The following is an 18,662-nucleotide window of genomic DNA, read 5'->3' as shown; positions in this document are numbered from 1 at the left end:
GACACATTCATGCAACCTGCGAGCTATGGAAGCGGTCGGAAAGTCCAGTGTTTTGCGGGGTGGATTTACATGAAAGAAAGATTGACACGAGAGAGTTTTAGTTCATTGCGTCTGAAAAAAGCGGTCTGTTCGTCTTCGACGATGTTTCTGTGGGAGACGTGCATGTCTTCTCTGTCTACATCGGAGACGTTGTTTCTGTCATGTTGTGTGTTGGAGGTGTTTGTCTTTTAAAAGAATCGCAAATCTCCCTATACAAACCCCTCCTGCCAAACCAAGGCTTTTGACGCACCGTCGCATTATCGCCTCTTGATAAAATAGTCTCTGCCACAGTCTGATGTTTGACAAGCACAAGATTTCGTAGATGTTTTCAGCGTTTTCGGACCCACCTCCTGCATTCAAACACATGTGCTTGTAGAAGTCGCGTGAATTTATAAATATAGGCAAATGTGTATTTAGGAAACCACGAGGAAGATGACCCTGGCGTTTCCGTGGTGCATGGTGCCTGCTTCCCTGGGGTCGTAACGTTTTTAGGTGACGAGAAAGACGAGGATCTACCCGTCTGCAAATTCATCGTTACACCGAGGTTTTGAGACAGGACATCTATATTTGTGCACCGTTGAGCCTTACTTTGAATTATTTAACTCAATCAGGATTAGGTTTTATATACCACCAGATCTATAATCGGGATGCCTGTCGCTTATATAAATCGAGTATTGCTTGCCGAGTTCCATGTGTCTATTATATAGATCACTATGTACTTAGGATCAGACCGAAAGAGTCCATAGATGGTACTAGGAAATACGAGATCGTGAAAGAGGGAATCACTCGTCACAAGCTTGGATACACTTCAGCAACCATTGCTGTCCGCCCTCATAAATGCCATTCAATTACAAACCGATTTCGGTTCCCTCGCCAGTGCCTCGGCATAAGTCCGTTTCCACATTTCCCGATCGCCTTTGTTTCTCGAGTTGGCGTTCACAAGACTGGCCGAAATAACTGGCAGCTGCTGAACGCAGAACTTCATGTGACAACGAACGACGCTATCCTTGAGTGCGTATGTCTTTATACATGTTCATGTGCACTTGCACATCGATATGTCATCTCTGCGAAGACACTAGGCATTTTTCGAAAAAACTAGACAAGCCTCTTCCTTCAGTGGAACAAAACGCCTCATCCGGTGCCTACAAACGTGGAAAGACCTGTCTGCGCGTAAGACATGGGTCCACCGTTGCATTTCACACTCCGGATGCTTGCTCGGAAATTTGATTGGGTTCTTACACGATCTTGAAAAAGCAAAGCCACAAACCCAACAGCCCCAACACATTGCTGGTTTCACGTGGCTAAAACCGATTCCCCTTTTCCCCCTACAATGAGCTCGTGCGTCGTGCATCGAAGACACGCGGGACCCGCTTTCTTTCGCCTAGACGCAGTCGAAAGCACTTGCGTCGTTCTTCGCTTCCCACTGGGCGAACAACTCCACCTTTCCCCAGAAGATGCCACGTTTGTGCTTTTTCTTGCATCCTGTTTTCGCACGGGTACGGGCAACTCAAGCCGAGAACGGCAGCTTTATTTCATGGATCCCGGTGCGGTACCTGCGGACTGCGCACAAGCGTGCTAGCTGCCTGCACTGAGCTGCAGCGCTCTTGCGTCTTAGCGTTATGGAGTGAGTTTCGCGACTTGTTCATGTCTTGCTGCATTCATCTTCAGCTGCTTCTGTCTCTTTCTAGGTGTAAACGGCCTCGGCTTTTCTTAATCTCTTCCTGGAAATCTTTGCCACGAAGCGAGACCGGCTCGCTCTTTCGGGGTCCTGGGCAGCGGACTAGGTCCACGATTTCAGCCTTCGCGTTTTGGTTGAATTCTGGGCTTTCTCTGCAGCAGCTCTTTGCTTTTGCTTCGGATGCGGTTCCCGGTTTTCCGGGTGCGATAGTTTTTTTGACTTTCTCCTAAAACACAATTCTTCCGAGGTTCTCGCGCGACGTGCGCGTGCAAGGACTCAAAAGACGTCACCGCAAATTCACATGAAGAAGACCTCTCAGATTCTTTGTGCTTTAGCAAGAAAGACTCCGCGAGGCTCTTCGCGCTTCGGTTTGTGTTTTTTTCCAGAAACCTGGCGCAGGTTTCGCAAAATTATATGTCCAAAGGCGACCGTAAAACGCATTTCTTGCGTGTTGGTCTGCGTCTCGCTCACGTTGTCCCTCCCGCTTTTCTGATTTTTACAACTCGAGCTTCCCTTCTCTCCTCTGGGCTTCCTTCTTCGTTCGGCTCGCTGGAGACATTCTCTCAAAAGATTTGTATTTTCTTTGTCCGAGCAAAACGGCTGTTCGCCGTCAGCGAGCTACTTTGGATTCCCCGTCTTCGATAGGCTGCTGTGCCCTGGTCTTGAAGACCGAAGTTCTAGAGACATTCCTACAATTTTTTTTTCGTCTCTGACTTCTGTCAGAAGAGTGTTTTTTGTCTTCTCTCTTGGTCCTTTTGTTTTACTCGGCCGTCTAAAATGGGAGCTGTCAGCTCGTGCTGTGCCGTGGAGGAGAGCGAGGAGCGCCAGGTGATGCAGCAGGAAAACGCTGGCAAGACCAAGGGAGAAAAGTCCCGGTACGAGAGAAAAAAGGGAGACAAGTCCGGAAAAAGATCGCCTTCGCATCGGGCTTCCCATGCAGCTTCAGGTGAGATTTGCGGTGTTCCCAGCGGAAAAACGCAGCAGTTGCTGACCTAAATCGCACTGCGTAGCTGCTGAAGCTCTCTCAGAAGCGGAAAAACTGATTTCTTGCGAATTTCCTTCAACACCATGCATTTCCATTTCATAGAGGGGCCTCCGGACGCTCCAAACCGAGGATGTCGAACTCGAAAGCGGCGTTCTTAGAGAATCTCCCAGTCAGTTGGGTGGTTCATGAGAATGCTTGATTTTTTTGTCTGCCGAAAGTATGCTGTTACTGTTGCCCCGCTCCGACTGTAAACGCCACAATTTTTTCCTTCCATAGACTCCGCATCCGACCAAAGCATGTCTTTTAACTTACGGGTGTTTTCTGTCGATGTGGAGATTAACGTACCAATCTGAGTTCACGAGTTTTTGCTTTACATTTTTCCTGCCCAATCTAGCTTCGTCTGCCTCACCACATCCACGCAGTGTCACCAGCCAGCTATGCCTTCTTCGATTGGTTTCGAGTAGATTTCACTTGAGTAAACCTTTTTTCTGAAAGTTCCGTTTTCGTGGGGAACGCTAGGAAACAGAAACTCGTGCAGTCGTGCCTGTTTCAAATGCGAGTAGGCATCCGACCTCCGTATGTACATCGCTTCTGATCATCCTCTTCCAGTTTCTTTGTGTCTTCGGTGAGCCGCCCGCGCGTGACTCTTAGGGGGTGACGAGGCTGCGTGCAGTCCGTGAAAAGTGACAAGATTTCCAGATCCTTTTCTTCTGGAGTTTCGCCCTTGCTCAAACCGTCCGATTCAAGGGACAACGCTTCCGCAGAGAGTTTCTTCGAATTTCTTGCGACATCTGTGCCTTCCGATTTCTCGTTTATCAGCTCCACAAGTGACTGCTGCGGATATCGAAGACCTGCACCGACGTCTGCTGGCGGGCATGGCAGTGTTGGTTCTTCTGCAAGATGGTACACGCTTGCAGTGCATTCTTCACTACAACGAGGCGGATAGCTCGCTGTCTATTTCCTGCGAAGACAAGGTAAACTGAGATCTGTCTGCGAAAGAAAAACGTTCCGGGACTGTCCTCAACAAGGGGAAAACAGTGTGGTGGGTTGCAGCGACAAGGAGTTCTGAGTACCGAATCTGTGAGCGGGAGTCCTGTAGTTCTGCTGCGTCTAGGTGAATACGCTCAGATGACAGATAGGGAAGTCCCCAACTCTCTTGAAACAGTTTTGATCATCTGGTGACGTTGCGAAACTCGCGTTGCGCCTATCCACGGTTACACTCGCCCCAGGACAGTTTTTTCAACAGATTATGCGGTGTCAAAAGACTGTCAAAGTCCGGAGGTCTGTAGTATTTCTGTCCCCCCTTATCAATGGAGCCCTTTGTGAGAATAGTGAAGTTAAGAAATTTTCGTTTAGGATTGAGACCGTGGACACGACTCTTGTGCTCATTCATGCAGACAGATAGGCATGCATGTAGCACCACCTCGACTGTCTCCCCTGTCTCCGCAGACGTCGAGAAAGGAGACGTTGTGTTGTATTTTCTTTTGTGCAGAAGGAATAAGAGATGCAGAGAAGGACAGCGCCGAACGTCTATCTCTGCATGGATTTCTATGTGTGAAGAGTCGTCCCTTGTCCACAGATGTGTCGTTGCATGCAAAAAAACAGTGGAGGGTGTCTGCGTCTTCGTTTGTACATGTGTATAGAGTCGACGCGTTTCGTACCCGCTTCGTTGGAAGGGAGGAAACACAGTGTCTCCGTATGCATGTGTCTCTAGTCTGCTTTTGGTGTATTCATGTTTTTTTGGATTGTTTTTGCGTCTCCTCAGGTCCGCGTTATTCCGCTCTCGGACATCAAGGCCCTCTTGCACACACGCGACCAGCTGCAGCGAGTTGAGACGAAGGCGAACTTGGTGGACGACGAGAGCTGCGTCGCGCTCCACTTGTTGGAATCTGGAAACTGCATTCCTCTTCGTTTCGATGGGGTCAAGGACAAGACCTGCTTCGTCGACCTTTTGAAGAAGCTGAAGGCATAGACGTTCTTGTCTCGCTTCGTCTGTATCTGTGCCGACCCGGCGGATGTGCGTTTGCTCTTCTTGCGGCGACTCTTTTTCGTAGACGCGTCTCTCCGACTTGGCTTCGTTCTGTCTCTTGAAAAAACCATGAATTGCTTTTGTGCGTGGAGTCTGCAGTATCAGGTAGCAGAAAACAGAGAACTGGGGTCCCAACAGGCTTTCTCGCGAGAAAGTGGACTTCTCAAAGTGGATTTGAGGGCAACAACCAACGGCCCCCCGAAAGACCCAGAAACACAGACGGGAGTCGACACTGAAGATTCGGACTCCCGTTAACTTAAACGTTCCTGCAGGTGCCGGCGAAAATGACGCCTTCTGAAATAGGGGGTCGCTCCGACGAGCTCGCACCCGGGTCGGTTCTTCAGTGGATTCCTCCGGTGCACCTTCTGCTTCTGCGGAGTTCCACAATCAGGAAATTACACTAGGTTCCATCACGGAAGAGCTCGACATGAGTTACATTGTCCAACTCGCACACACTCGTGTATGTATGTAAAGATATCTATATATATAGTGTATGTACATGTATATATGTATATATAGGTGCATGCATATATGCAGAGATACGTAAGCATTTGGAGCGTATGGCCAGCGCTTTCTGTATATAAAACACGGACATTTGATAGATTCACAAGCGTACATATAGCTATACAGGTATACACACATATGCAGCTATATATATATATATATATAAGCATGCATGTATGCTACAAGGGTTTGTGCAGCTCAGTTGTGGTAGTTCTGTACTTTTTCAGAGAATTTCTAGAGTTTTGACAGGGTGTTCAGGTCTTCCATTAGCCTCTGTCTCGGATGTGTGCCCTGAAAATCGTCCACCTTATTTCATGTAGCGCTTCGCTCTGTAGGCAGCGTTGACAACCTCTTCCTGTTCCAGCTTTGCAGTCGACTGCAGTTTCTTCATCGTTCAAAAGCAAGGCAGTCCAGACCACTTTTTCGGACTGGCTGTGGCTCCTCGGGGCGGCGAGGCGCACAGTCATGGAGAGGCACTCAGCGCCAAAGGAGAAAAAGAGAGAACATAAAGGTAGCAGCCGTTTTCCCGCGTTTGATTAGAACCTAAAACTCTGTCGACTGGACGCTGAGACTGCGAGTTGGGGGAGGAAAGGGTAAACCTTTTTGTGAGGAACTGAAACCTGTCTGGACGTTCAGACACCTTTGCGTTTTCCTAATGAGACAATCAGTTTCGACGCAAAAGTAAGAAAAAATGCCCTGATTTACCTGAACGGTGCGCCACGCGTGTTTAGACTTCCCTCTGTGCCTAGCCCTAGTTTCCAAGGAACTGTTTTACCTTTCAGTGCTTCTCCTGCGTCTGTAGCCGCTCCCCTCTCAATACTTGTCTCACTGGTACTGTACAGAGATCGGAAAGAATGTAATTTTCTGTGTATGTCATACGAGGGGATATAATAGTGCCTTTAGAAGTTGGTAAAAACCCCACGACGTTTTCAGAGAGAACATGCACATCCCGTTTGACCATTCTTTTGCTTTTGGTGGCGTCTCTGGAATCCGAGAAGCGATGCCTTGTTAACTGAGATAGAAAGCCCTCGATAAAGATGAACCCCGACGGGATATACTGACGATGGCCTCGGACAGCTATCGCAAACACTTGCACCGAAGTCTCTTCAGACACACACATGTATACCTATCCCTTAAGTCGGAGGCGCAAAACACGTTCACAGAGTTACCAAACAGGTACTAGGCCAACAAGAATCCGGCCCGTGTACATTTGCAAATGTTGGTTTTCCAAATAGATGCTGACGTTAAATCCGACGACATGCATCGGTGAGAAATTAACATTGCACCAGCCAAGAATTGATGACTGCCTGGAGATCCGCCATCGTACATTTTAATATTCCCGCCGGCGTTTTCTTACCCCTGGCTCTTGATGGGCCACTGGTAACGGTAAGACTCCAGCCTGTTCCTCATTATATTGCATTCATCTCGTTCTTTAGACATTACCCAGAGCCTTTTCTCTCCGCGCGATAGTCATTCTTTCTTCACTGTTCCAGTAACCGACAAGCGGGAGTCTTGCTCAATTGAACCCTGCTACCCCTCCTCAGCAGGGACTTGCAGACGCATAGAGGCGAGTTATCTAGCTGAAGAAGCCACGGCCAGGGTGGCACGGTGGCACCACACATCGCACATGGTTCTTTCTCTTTCCACGATTCCGATTCTCAACGGGCCCAACGGATCCACTAGTGACCCACTTGAGAGCGCCGCAAAAAACATCTTTATGCAAGATCTGCAAATCTGATATACGTATGAGTACAGGGTTGTCCCGCTGCTGCTCCTCCAGTATGTGTGTTGGAGAGGCTACGTCCACTGGCAGGATTTGCAGACTCGTGGCGCCCAAGACCCACCCGTCCTCGACGAAGTTCTTTTTTGAACACTGGCGAGACGGTGTTTGCCGCATCAATTGTTTGAGGAACTGCTTTAGAAGCCTCTTTCCCTTGGAAAACTGGAGAAGGAAAGCTACAAAAACGCTGGCCAGTAACGCTCCTCTCTGCCTGTCCGTTCTTGAGTGGCAGCCCGTCCACCCGCTTGACTCCGCGTACTCAGCTGACCGACTGTGAACCGCCATTTCTGCGCTTTGTGGCTCCCAGAAAACACGTCAACTTTCCTGTTTTCCGGTGCATACTTCGCGATAAAGGAGGTGCCCTTTTGTCTTGCGAGTTTCCCGCGCGCACATCTCTCATTTAGGGGGCTTTTTCGCACCCAAGGTTCGACGCTGGGTCCTCGGATTTTTCTCGCAGCGTGTTTGAGTTACGGGCCGAATCTCTCCGGGAAGTCCATCGAAGTTTTCTTCCCATTTGGACAGCAGAAAGACCCACCTTTCAGCGGAGGCTTTCCAATCGAAGTTTCTTCTTGGATTGTCCGGTGTGTAGCCTTGAGCAAGGCTTACACCCACGAGGTTTCTGTGGCCCGCAGGCGCCAATACATCTATTTTCTTATCCATTCACTCTTTTGAAAAGCAGAGTTCGGGTATGTCCTCCACTGGGTGCTCCTGACTCATTTGCGGCACTCGAGGAGCGTTCTGACGCCGTGTTCCGCGTTAAAGTTCACTCTACTTGTCTTAGCGAAGACGAAACATGGCCTACTTGTACTACCCTACAGTCACCCTGCAACGGGTGACGAACCCGGTGGCGGTGTATCCTGCGACTTATGTACCGACGGGCTACTACGTGTCTGCAGCGGTGCCTCTCTACTGCTGCTACACTCAACCGCCTTGCTGTCACTGCGTTCGAATTGCCCACGCAGAAGCCAACAAGCGAAACGGCACCGGAAGTAAATGCCGAGGCAGAAGCCATAGAAGAATTAGCATCGGTCAAAGTGATTACGGATATCGGTCGCATTCACCACAGGGTGAGGAGGCTGTGAAAAACGTAATAAGGGACACACACAGGCCTTCAACCGTGCCTGTGGACAGCCCCCAGAGCCGTGTAAAGCGCGGAAAAGATACACCAAAGAGAACACACAGCGATGAGGAGGAACTATGGACCGTTGAAGGCACAGCCAACATCCGTGGAACTGTCGACTTCTAAAACATGGGACACACATGCATTTGCGCATCTATATACATATACGTACAGTTATTTATGCATATACATGGGAGATAGGGATCAGTCCCGAGGTGCGGGGCTGAAACTAAAGTGTAGAGGACAGGGATGGACAGAGTTATTGGAAGGTGCTGTTTGTAGGCGAAATGCACAGAACAGGGAAGTCGGTTGTTTAAAGCGACTTGCGGGGATTTGCAGAGTTGGGTTTGGGGAGGAGCGTGGCTCTCGCGAGTAGACGCAGAGGCCGCCTCGATGATGGATCTGCGCCAGTGTGTGTGTGCGCGCACGGGTTCCTTTGTAGACACAAGTTCGGACTACCGCCGCATAGACGGGAAGACTGTATCGGTTTTTCAGGTTCACCTCTGCATACGTGCGTGTATCTGTCGTATATATATTTGGTTTTGTGTGCTTCTGTGCAGGGTGAAGCCTTACCAAGTTCCGTGCAAAGATGTGACACTCTGTTTCAAGACGGGGAACGCCTTTCCCCGCGTTTCAGTGATGTGGTGGGGGTCAAAGACTCTTGCTCATTGTTTTGCATCTTTCAAGGGATAAAAGCGAAAACCAGCTCGTCACGCCTGTCGAGGACTTCTCTGTCAAAATACCATACGGCGAAGCACGACGAGGAAACGGGAAAGATGCCATATCGCGTCGCTCGTACATGGGTCGTTTTAACGGCTCAAAATGTCGTGAAAACGCGGGAGTAGGCAGAAACAGCGAGGCCAACATGAGGAAAACTTCAGAAGGTAGTTAAAATGGGCATCTCAAAGGAAGGAGCGTCGCGCCAGTCGACCACAAGAAACCCATTTTCTCCAGGGTCTGTTTCTCAGTTACTGGCGTTTTGTGGAAGGGAGAAAAGCCGTGCGCTGGTCACAGCTCGTTGCTTCCGCCTCACACTACAGGAATTTCTTTTTCCAACTCTGGAACAGTGCCAATTTTTACTCCGTCATAGTGGGGGATGAATTTGCGTTCTCTGTTCATTGGGTTCTGCGCACCGTGTATAGTTGAAGTATCCTTCCCGAAGTCCTTCCTTTGTCGGTGGGTAGGCGGAAAGTTCTGTTCTGAAGAGAGATGTGGGAGGGCGGTTCCGCTGCACGAATGAATCGGAGCACTCCAATCGGTTGCAATAACAGGGAACAACAGCCTTTGTCGGACTTGCTCGCTTTTGCGAGCGCTGCCAACAGACATAGATCACTCGTTACCCACTATGACTGCGTGCGATCGGACGATAAAACGTCCCCGTCATTCTCACCATCCAGGTACACTCACCCTTTTGATTAGCAACGGTGGAAGTTTGTCGCACTTTTCGTCAAGCAGACTGACGCTCTCGGGAAGGTGGATTCTATGTGGGCTGAAACGGTGGCGGTGGTAACAACTCCTCTGTATTCTTTCTCACAAGCGCCTAGCGCTCGTAAAATATTAGACATTGTCGGTCCGGAAAAAGTGAGCAGCAAGAGACCTAAGGATTCTCCACCACTCAGATGGTGCTTAAGGCCGCCACTGCTTCTGCGCAGACTAATGACTACGCACATTTTTGTTACGGTGCCCGACTCCAGTTAGGTAGGTACCAGACGCTTCAGCGTCACGCAAAATGGTGTATGTATGCGACAATATGTTCATTAAGCCAGCGTAGACGGACACAGAGTGTGCGGATGCCTCTTTGTATCCACTGTGAAAGTCTGAACAGGATCGTCATCAGGCTTTTCGAATGGTACGAAACAGGTATATTCCTGCAGCGCACGAGGATTTTATTGCCATGCAGTTGTCGGCTTTTTTTCTTTCCTCACGTTAGCAGGAAAGTCTCTGGCACCTTGTGTCTTCTGCGTTATATTCTGCATGGGAAGTCTCCGCCGTGACTCTCTACGCTTGTTCGCTGCTGGAAGTCCTTAGAACTTTTTCTCTCGATGACAAAACCATTGACATCTGCTTTTTCCACCGTACGTGTAGCGCCCGCACATCTCACCATACTACAGCACCTCGCCAGCAAGGTATACACTTCCCGCGTAATGTACTGTGTACAACAGAGTGCTCATGCACGTAATCTCCGCTGGTTTGCTGCATCTTCTGCGAAAGCATGGGCACTGGACTGCCGTGACTTGCCCCCGATATCCACAAACTTTCTGGTTGCCCTCGCGGTCTTGATGCCAGCGGGAGAAGGCTCTATGCTTGCCAAGGGAATTTTATGTTTTATTTGTCTGTACCTTTGTGCGAATGCAGTCATCTAGACACCAGGTCTGTGTGAGGCGGAACACAGTGTTACTCAGATATCGCGCTACATGCGTCGGGATAGGAAGACTGCGTGAATCTGTCCAGCCATATGTGGCATATTTTCCAGAAAGTTTTCTAGTCTTTCCGCTGTGCGAGCCGTTCCCCGAGCGTCACACGTAACGGGCAGTTTCACGTTCATCTGCAAGCGAATGTCTCGACATATTTTTCGAATCTCAGATTGTCACTTGTACGATTTTTTGTGGCGCCTACGAGAACACTTTAAGACGCGGAGTTGTTCTGCGTTCCGCGTTGCTAGGATAAACGACAGTCATGGTGTTGATTATTACTAGCACTTTCGCCGCGCTCGTGACGAGCGGTCTAGACGCAGAGAGGGCAGGCAGCTCTGCTTGTTTGTTCATGTGGTTTTCCACGTTTCCCTCGTTTGTTTCCTGACGGACGCTAGCCGTCAGTGGCGAAGCTCTCCTTCATGTAACTTGTTCGAAATGCTCTCTTTCACGGGCGAGCTCTTTCACACACTGTACGTTCCATCTCACCGACCTCCACCCAGCTCTTGCATGCCACACGGATGCGGGCTGTCTGACGGCGTGGGCCTCCGTAGAGCTGCCACTCTGCAGAGCACTTTGCTCGTTGTTTCTTCTTGAATCCCTCGGAGCCAGGCAATCGGCATCGATTGAGAAATCGCGGAGTGGATGCACTTCTCCGGAATCTTCAGAGCAGCTGTAAACAACAGCTTTTCCAAGGCAAGTGGAGGCAAGCGGCCACAGGGACGTCGAAGCTTCGCTTCCTCCACCACTAATAGGGCATTGCCGCTCTGATCCTTGCCGCGAACAGACTCCTTTTCCTGAGTTTCCTCTCTCTTCCACCCCACAAGTTTACTTTCATGTTCGACAAACTGCTCACAGCGCTCCTCCATGTGCGTAGCCGCGAATTCTACAGACCAGTCCGCACTGGCTGCCTTTTTACGGTTTTGAAACGGTTCTCTTGTTAACCGGTTCATCCCGTCCAGCTCACCACATTGGGGACTGATATTCGCTGGAAGACTGACACCCGAGAACCTCCCTTTGCCCTGAATAAGTATGTCACTCCTGCCTTTCTCCTTTTGCCGCTGAATCTCCTCGCGCAGGCGTGAGACAGGCAGATCACTAAAAGACGTTTGTTTTCTCAACACTGCTGTTCCACGCGAAAGCCCATCTGAAGACGAGCAGGCTGAAGTCTCCTGTCTTTGTTTCTGGGTTGATCTGCTCTGCATTTCTGACCCGTCAGTGGCCTCCGCTGACGCACCGGAACGCCTACAAACTTTTACTCCGTCGCTCGCTCCGGCGAACGGGTCGCTTTCTATTAGTTGCTCCCCTTCCCCTTCAGATGGACGTGGGCCAACCAGAAGCACACATGAGCTCTCGTTTCCTGCTTCTGAAGAGTGTCTGTGTCCTTCGCTGCTCACTACGGCATATGACAGCGACGGATTTCTGTCGAGTGAAACCGAGCCTTTCGCCCCAAGTGTGTGTACAGCGTCGGGGTGGGCCTCCCTTTTCGATTCGTTGAGATCGGCGACTCGACTCCCGCAACTCTTCGAGGCAACACCACCTCCTTCCAGACCAGGAACAACGAGCGCCGATACGGTGCCATCGAAAACCAAAACGTTTGTCGTATTCTGGCGCCCTCGGGATTCTTCCGACGACTGAGAAACACTGGCCACATCAGCTAACGCGAGCGCCTCAGTCGCGTCCATGCTGGGCTCGTTGAGGTATACAGACACCCCACCTCCACTGTCAAGTGATGCAATGGTATCCGAATCCGGTGCGATAAGGCTTCCCCTTCTTCGCGGCTGAAGCTTGGTGACGGTTTCTACGAGACATGAAACCGTATTTTGCCTGTGGTGGCATGCAGGTAAACTCTGCGCTCGTCTTTTTGAATCTCCCTGTCTGTGTCTCATTCTTTTTTCCAGAGGCTGCTCAGATGTGCAAATCAGAGAATCTCGCGTGTCGCTTGCGCTCTGAACACTTCCCGGCGAGGAGAACGTGGAATGTTTTTCGACCTGATGGAGAGTGTCGAAGCTCATGTCCTTTCCCGGTTTGTCTTCGGCCTCAAAACCATGAAAACAAGAGGGATTACTGTGGCTTGCTTTGTCTGGCGCTTGTGCGCGTCTAAATAGGCTTTCACAACCGCAGTCTCCTTCACGGAAACTTTCCCCGACAGCGTCTCCGCCAAAGTGTATCCGGGCGGCGACTTGACGAGGACTCGGCGACCAAACGCGAGTTGTGTTCCAAGCCCATTCTGGCAACGCTGGGGACCGAGAGGTCTGCGAACCGTCGCTGGGGCTGTGGCCACTGCCGCAGTCTTTACATTTCTCCTTAGCTGCAGGGAAAGAAGAGACAGAGACATTCGTTGCGGCGTTGCAGCCCCGTCCTGGCGGTGAATTTTCGACAGAAGACTTTCTGCTCAAAGCGGTTCGCCAGAGGGCCGGAAGAATGCGAGAACTTCTCTCATGCCTTTCTCGCCGACCGAGAGCTGACCATCGGGGAAAGCGGAGAAGAGGAGCAACTACATCGTCCAAGTCTGCCAACATTTCTGGATTTTCTTCATCAGTGTGACCGCAGAGAAGTCGCTGCACAGAGCCTTCTTCCGACACTCCGGCTGGGTGACCTGCTGGCTCCTCTCCGTCGCGCGAATTTATCCGCTCCGCTGCCTCCGGCAATACACTGAGCGTCGGCACCCTACTCAGTGGTGTCTCCAGAGAGCAAACTAGCCTGACTTCATTGTCCTCTTGTCCTTCTTGGGCGTTCACTTTCTGGCAACGACCTGTGTGGCTTCGGAGTGGGAGAGAGAGCGAAAACCGTCTTGTTGTTTCCGGTAAAGTGATTGAGGATCGCAGCGATTCATCGCCCAACTGAGCCTCTGCAGGCTGATCTCCGGTCCTCGTGTCCACGTTCTGGGAGCTCGTCTGGACTTCCAGGCTCTCTACAAAATTTTCACGCGTGGACGTCTCGACCCCGTCCGCTTCACTCTTCCCATCACCAAGTTCTGCTTCACCGTTTCCATGACAGTGTAATCGCGGAGAGTTGTGCCCACCCGTTTGGTCCTTTGAAACCGGAACGGTGGACGGTTTCCCACATGCAACGTTTCTATTACTTCTCGTTTCTTTGCTACAGCTTTTCTCGCCATTTTTGCTCTCCTGCCTCCACCGATCGCGCATACTGTCTCCACTATCATTCGCAGCATCAGTTTTTCGGTTTTCTTCCCCTTGTTCTGCTTGAGGAGAAAAAACGTGCTTTGAAAGGGTTCCACAAAGGTCCACAACAGACGGGGGTCCCCCGCACCGGAACGAGCGGGCAAGTGGCCAGGGAAAACGAGGAACGAGGCAGAGAGCAGGAGGAACCGGTTCTGAGACGTCGATATAGTTGTTCATATTTCCGTCTGGATCCTGCGAAGAAGAGAGCACAGGGAAAGAAGACTTAAATGGAAAATGACAAGGGAGAAGGAAGAAGGCAGGGATCGCAAACAGCAAGGGACATTCAGAAGCCGGTGCCCAATTCCTATCCGTGGACAAAGAAAGCCAAAATGTATTGCAAAAACACTCACAAGAATACCCCAAATTTCTGAATATATATATATATATATATATATATGCGTGAGGGGAAGGGATCAAAGATACTTGACTGAATCCCCATCTTGAAAATGCAAGCACCTTATAAGTCGTAAACACAGAAATATATACATTTATATCCGTATTGAGAAGTGTTACTTACTGCAACCTGGGCATACTGCGAGCTGCATCGGTAGATGTTGTCAACAATAAACTTGAACAGATGTCGTCCTACTGTATACGGCCTTGCAGCAGTATAGCATCTGCGAGGACAACATAGAATTGGATAGGCGCGTTGAAAAGAAACTCTACGAATGTTTGCCATAACTGTGTTCCCGTGAAGAACTCCCACGGTTCGACACATCGTGGTGGGGGTTTGACAGAGACTGACCGCTTCGCCGGACGCTCCATACCCGTTGAACGCATGCACAGGTTCTTGTTGACAGCGAAAGCAGCGAGTCGAGATGAACAGCTGGACAGAATCGGACACTAGTGTGCTGGCACCCACAGACGCATTTGTTTGTATCTCGATGTCTTTGTGCGAGTACGCATGCTGATCCCGGTAACTGATACATGTTCCGCCTGTTGATATACATATACGGTAAGTGTTAGGATATCTGTCTCACTACCTGTGCACAGGTGTCTTTTTCATTTGCATCTGAGTCGTTCCAAAAACGAGACGGACATACACCTACAGGTGCCTTTGTTCGCCGACTGCCGATATGAGTTCGAAGCACGCACACATACGTTTTTTCCTTTTTGTCACGCCCGCAAGTAAAGGAGGCTTCACAGACACAGTGGCTGAGAATAGATATACTTCAGCAAAGCCTGGAGAAAGATGCCTGTCGCTGTTACATAGAAAACCAAGAGGGAGTGAGGAAACGTTGTCGAATTCTGGAGTGTTGCGTACGGCTGCCGTGCAAGCAGAACTGTTAAAACTTTTCTATGGGGGAAAAAGGTTCCTACACGCGTGAATGATGCTTGTCTCTCTGGGATAGTTGCAGGAAACAAAGAGGTAAACTCAAGAGGGAACGGAAGCACGCTGTAACCGTTGTACCTTACCTCCGTACGGAGCAGAACCGCATACGAATTCGCTCTTCCCAAGGGTGGTCTCCAAAGGCTCCAATAAGCTGCAAGTCAGCGCATCAAAATCTGCATCATTACCTTTGCAATGTGGCTAATCGTCCTATCTCTCCGGGTCTACCTCCAAATCTGTCTTTATCCTTGGGTCTGCCTTTCTACATCGTGAAGGCACACCCATGAGGGAGGGGAACGCTGTGTCCTTGGGTAGACAGAACAAGGCGTGCGTCCTGTAATAAACCTAAATTCCACCATGCAATTTGCTGAGTTTCGCGAATACTCGTCCACGAATGCACGTTGGCATCTTACTTTTTCAGGTACGTAAACGTTTAAGTTCACTTTGGAATCTTGGATTTCCAGTTGCCACCAAACTTATCTTCTTGGTGGGTATATTTCTGGTGTCGAGCAAAAGAATTGGAAATGCCCGCGAAGGAAACAAACGATAAAAATCAGGAAGGAAACTACTAGCCGCGACGTGACACCTCACTACTCACCTCGACACTCCTCAAGCCTTCTCGATCACCGCGTCCTCTCTCTCTCGAAGCGTCACCTTCGCCATCCGCCTGGACGACGTCCTCTTCACGAAGTGTCAAGATAAGACAATGCAGTTCTTCTTTGAGAATCCTTCGAAGACGAGATCCTAGAAAAAACAGGGCGGAACCGCGTGAGCGCGCCATCACGTGGAGAAAGACTATAAAAAGACTACAGCGATGCATACCGACGGCGTTGGCGCTGAACCATGAACAGATACGGATGAGCAAACATCGTGCGAAGACGCATGCAGTCGTTTGCCAGATTCTGAGAATCTTGTTCTGGCGAAGACCGTCGCAAACATTTTCGCCTGCCAGTCCGGCGCACGGACGGACCAGAGTGGGACGCGTCCGATATGGTTTACCTCGGTAGATACGTTGGATCTCGACAGCAGCCAAAGTCCGAATGTGTCGAATGCAGCAGACCTAGACAGAAAAAAGGGTTTCGAGGGATGAAACAACCCGAATTGTCTGTGAAACTCAGATCGAACCTGCGAATCTACCGGCAGTGAGCCACAGACGCCGGAGCGACGTTTAGTTGAAGTGTCAGAGAAACATCGCAGTGCGACTCATTCTACTGGATCTGAGGAATACATTCTGGTAGGCGGATCACGTGTACATCAGCGAACTGAAAACGGCTCGTATTACGACTTCTAAGCTACAGTGAAAGTTTTCTGTAGCTCCACATAAACAGTCCATCCATTTCTCACGTCGAGTGCATGACCGATAGTGCTCAGATTGAGCGTCTACAGACGGCAGAATGGGGGAGGGAGGGTGAGAAACCTGAAGAGAGGCCGTGAGATAAATGGCGGAACAGTCTTGAAAAGAAACTGCTTCCTCTGCTTCTGTGTTCGCTTACCAAAGCCTCAAAGTCCAATGCAGCCGACAGGCAACGCTGTCGCCACCGCTGCTGGAGCGTCTTCTGTCATCCAGTTAGATACGGAGAGATACAAAAAGGAAGACAGGATGGACAACGGAGAAAAGATGTAGAGACAAGTATGCAGATGGAAGATGGGACGCGTGCAGAGGCGAAAAAGGCGATACGCTCAAAAAATGAAGAAAACGAGCCCAGAGGAGCAAACAGGCAGAGCAAGAAGCAGGCATTTTTCTCAAGATCCCCCGTTCGTCTGAGGGTTTGTTAAAAGCGTGCGCGAACGACGACAGGAAGGAGCGAAGGGTGAAAAAGTTACCGAAAAAACCTGATCAAAGACCAGGAATACAGGGAAGAAACGGACAAGACTTCAAGTACAGTACGGGCGCAGTGTTCACGAACACAGACCCACGTCGATACAACACGCGATTGTGTCTCATCGACGAAAGTTTTCCACACCTTTCCGGAGACAATGCTCATGATTCTTTTCTTTACTGAACACGAACACTACGAAAAGCGTACCGCTGCATTTTCACGACGAATTTGCTCTTGGTCAGCCTTCGGACTCTCACACTCTGCGCTGGACCATTGTAAGAGCCTCCGGTCTTCGTTTTGATGCTCGTTTTTCCGTGTAGATTCCAACGCATTCTTAGCCGCGCTAATGCCGTGAATAGAGTCTGCTTGAGAATAGTCGCTCTGGCCGGTCTGACTGTCGTATGCCTCTTCCGCAATCGTTTCCGTCGTGTCTCGGGCACCTGGCGACGTTGTCACGGTATCTTCTCTGTATCCGGTGTCACTCCAGAAATCACAGGTTTCTGAAGTGGAGTCCAAAGATGTTGCCCGCAGCCAGCCATGAGGGAATTCGTTTCCGGTCACCGCCTCCGATTCACACAGCCGTTTTTTCCCTGAACTGAAAAATCGTTCGTTTGGCGCGTTCTGTGAACATATCCGGTGGTCGCCTTTAACGCCACTGTCTGGTTCATTTTCTTTTGCCGCCTGTCGCCCTCCGTCCTTCTGAACTGGTCCGGACGTTGACAGTAGCAGAGTGCTGCCACAGCTGTAAGGCAAAATGGCCGGAAGAGATGTCTTTTCAACCTCTGTAGCCTCTTTATGTGTATATGTGTGTATCGCGTCTGTGCCTTTGGTCGATGACTCCAGGTTTGCTAACGGTAACCAGCCTTCAAAGGGTCTTTCCACATTTTTCTTCTGGCAAGAGTTCCCCCTCTGCGAGCACCATGTTCCTTCTGCAATAGTGCTGCGTGAATCCGCCGTAGACCCCGCACCGCTATCGTCATGCTCAGCGGCTAATGAACGCTCGTGAAGGCTTGTGCCCACTCTCCACAATTCGTTTATTTGCCCCACTGTTTCACTGTATCCCTCCGTTGTAGTTAGATGACTGGAAGCACTCGATGCAAGGAAACAACGACAACAATGCCTCTCTCTGGGGGCATTTGTGTTTTTTGCTTCGGGAGGCCTCTTGCTCTTCACACTTGCGTCTGAATACGGACTCATTCCGAAGCTCTCTCTGGTGAGGGTTTCCTTTTCCAAAGAGTCTTCAGAATCCTTCAGAACATCGCTAGTTCCATATTGACGCAACGAGGACTCTAAGGAACCCCTTCTCCATGTTCCACTGCCGGCTGAGGAAGGAGATGTTTCCTCTTGACACATTTTCCTGGATGACGAGTCCAAGTGTAGAAACGAAGGAGAAAGCCAGGACTGCGGCTCATGTGGGAAGAACGGATGTGTTGGATTGCGCGTTGTGTGCGTCTCGCCAAACGGAGTGGCCGCTGGCGTGAGACTGGCGTTCTGAGCTGCAGGTGGGCCGAATAGCTCTGAGTTTTCCACGGGGACCGAAGAGCAAGTTGACGGCGACGACAAAGAGAACTCGGAGTGATGACCTCGATTTGAAGACGTTTTTAAAGCACCGGGAGGGATACAAGCGATCTCGTCGGCGTAGTGAGATACGGTGGCCCGACTGTCGCCACAGTGTTTGCTTGAGTTTTTGTGGGAGGGGGACAGAAGCAAGGGTAGCGAGCAGTGTGTGCGTCGGAACGGAGAAGACGGAAGAGCGGGAGTGAGGCTGGAAACAGCAGATG

The 18,662-nt window shown here is 50.2% G+C and overlaps 3 protein-coding genes across 3 annotated transcripts; 2 read left to right on the top strand and 1 right to left on the bottom strand.

Moving 5' to 3' along the window:
• Window positions 1-1,498: 1,498 nt before the first annotated feature.
• Window positions 1,499-4,820, top strand: ISP1 (IMC sub-compartment protein ISP1). Its single transcript, XM_002365204.1, has 3 exons — window positions 1,499-2,663; window positions 3,522-3,676; window positions 4,468-4,820. Exons 1-3 carry the CDS (start codon window positions 2,495-2,497, stop codon window positions 4,672-4,674), a joined length of 531 nt encoding a protein of 176 aa, XP_002365245.1. The 5' UTR covers window positions 1,499-2,494; the 3' UTR covers window positions 4,675-4,820.
• Window positions 4,821-7,808: 2,988 nt separating this feature from the next.
• Window positions 7,809-8,700, top strand: TGME49_260825 (hypothetical protein; the record flags this gene model as incomplete). The annotated part of the gene is made up of 2 exons (XM_018781249.1): window positions 7,809-8,082; window positions 8,696-8,700. 2 exons carry the CDS (start codon window positions 7,809-7,811, stop codon window positions 8,698-8,700), a joined length of 279 nt encoding a protein of 92 aa, XP_018637084.1.
• Window positions 8,701-10,955: 2,255 nt separating this feature from the next.
• On the bottom strand, window positions 10,956-17,861 carry TGME49_260830 (hypothetical protein; the record flags this gene model as incomplete). Its single annotated transcript, XM_018781250.1, has 8 exons — window positions 10,956-13,923; window positions 14,249-14,348; window positions 15,148-15,215; window positions 15,660-15,805; window positions 16,061-16,121; window positions 16,555-16,617; window positions 17,089-17,381; window positions 17,801-17,861. The coding sequence occupies 8 exons, from the start codon at window positions 17,859-17,861 to the stop codon at window positions 11,032-11,034; spliced, it is 3,684 nt and encodes a 1,227-aa protein (XP_018637085.1). The 3' UTR covers window positions 10,956-11,031.
• Between the last annotated feature and the right edge of the window lie 801 nt (window positions 17,862-18,662).

This window comes from Toxoplasma gondii, chromosome VIIb (assembly GCF_000006565.2).
Source record: "Toxoplasma gondii ME49 chromosome VIIb, whole genome shotgun sequence".
Taxonomy (NCBI): Eukaryota; Apicomplexa; class Conoidasida; order Eucoccidiorida; family Sarcocystidae; genus Toxoplasma; species Toxoplasma gondii.
This window is presented reverse-complemented; position numbering and strand designations above follow the sequence as displayed.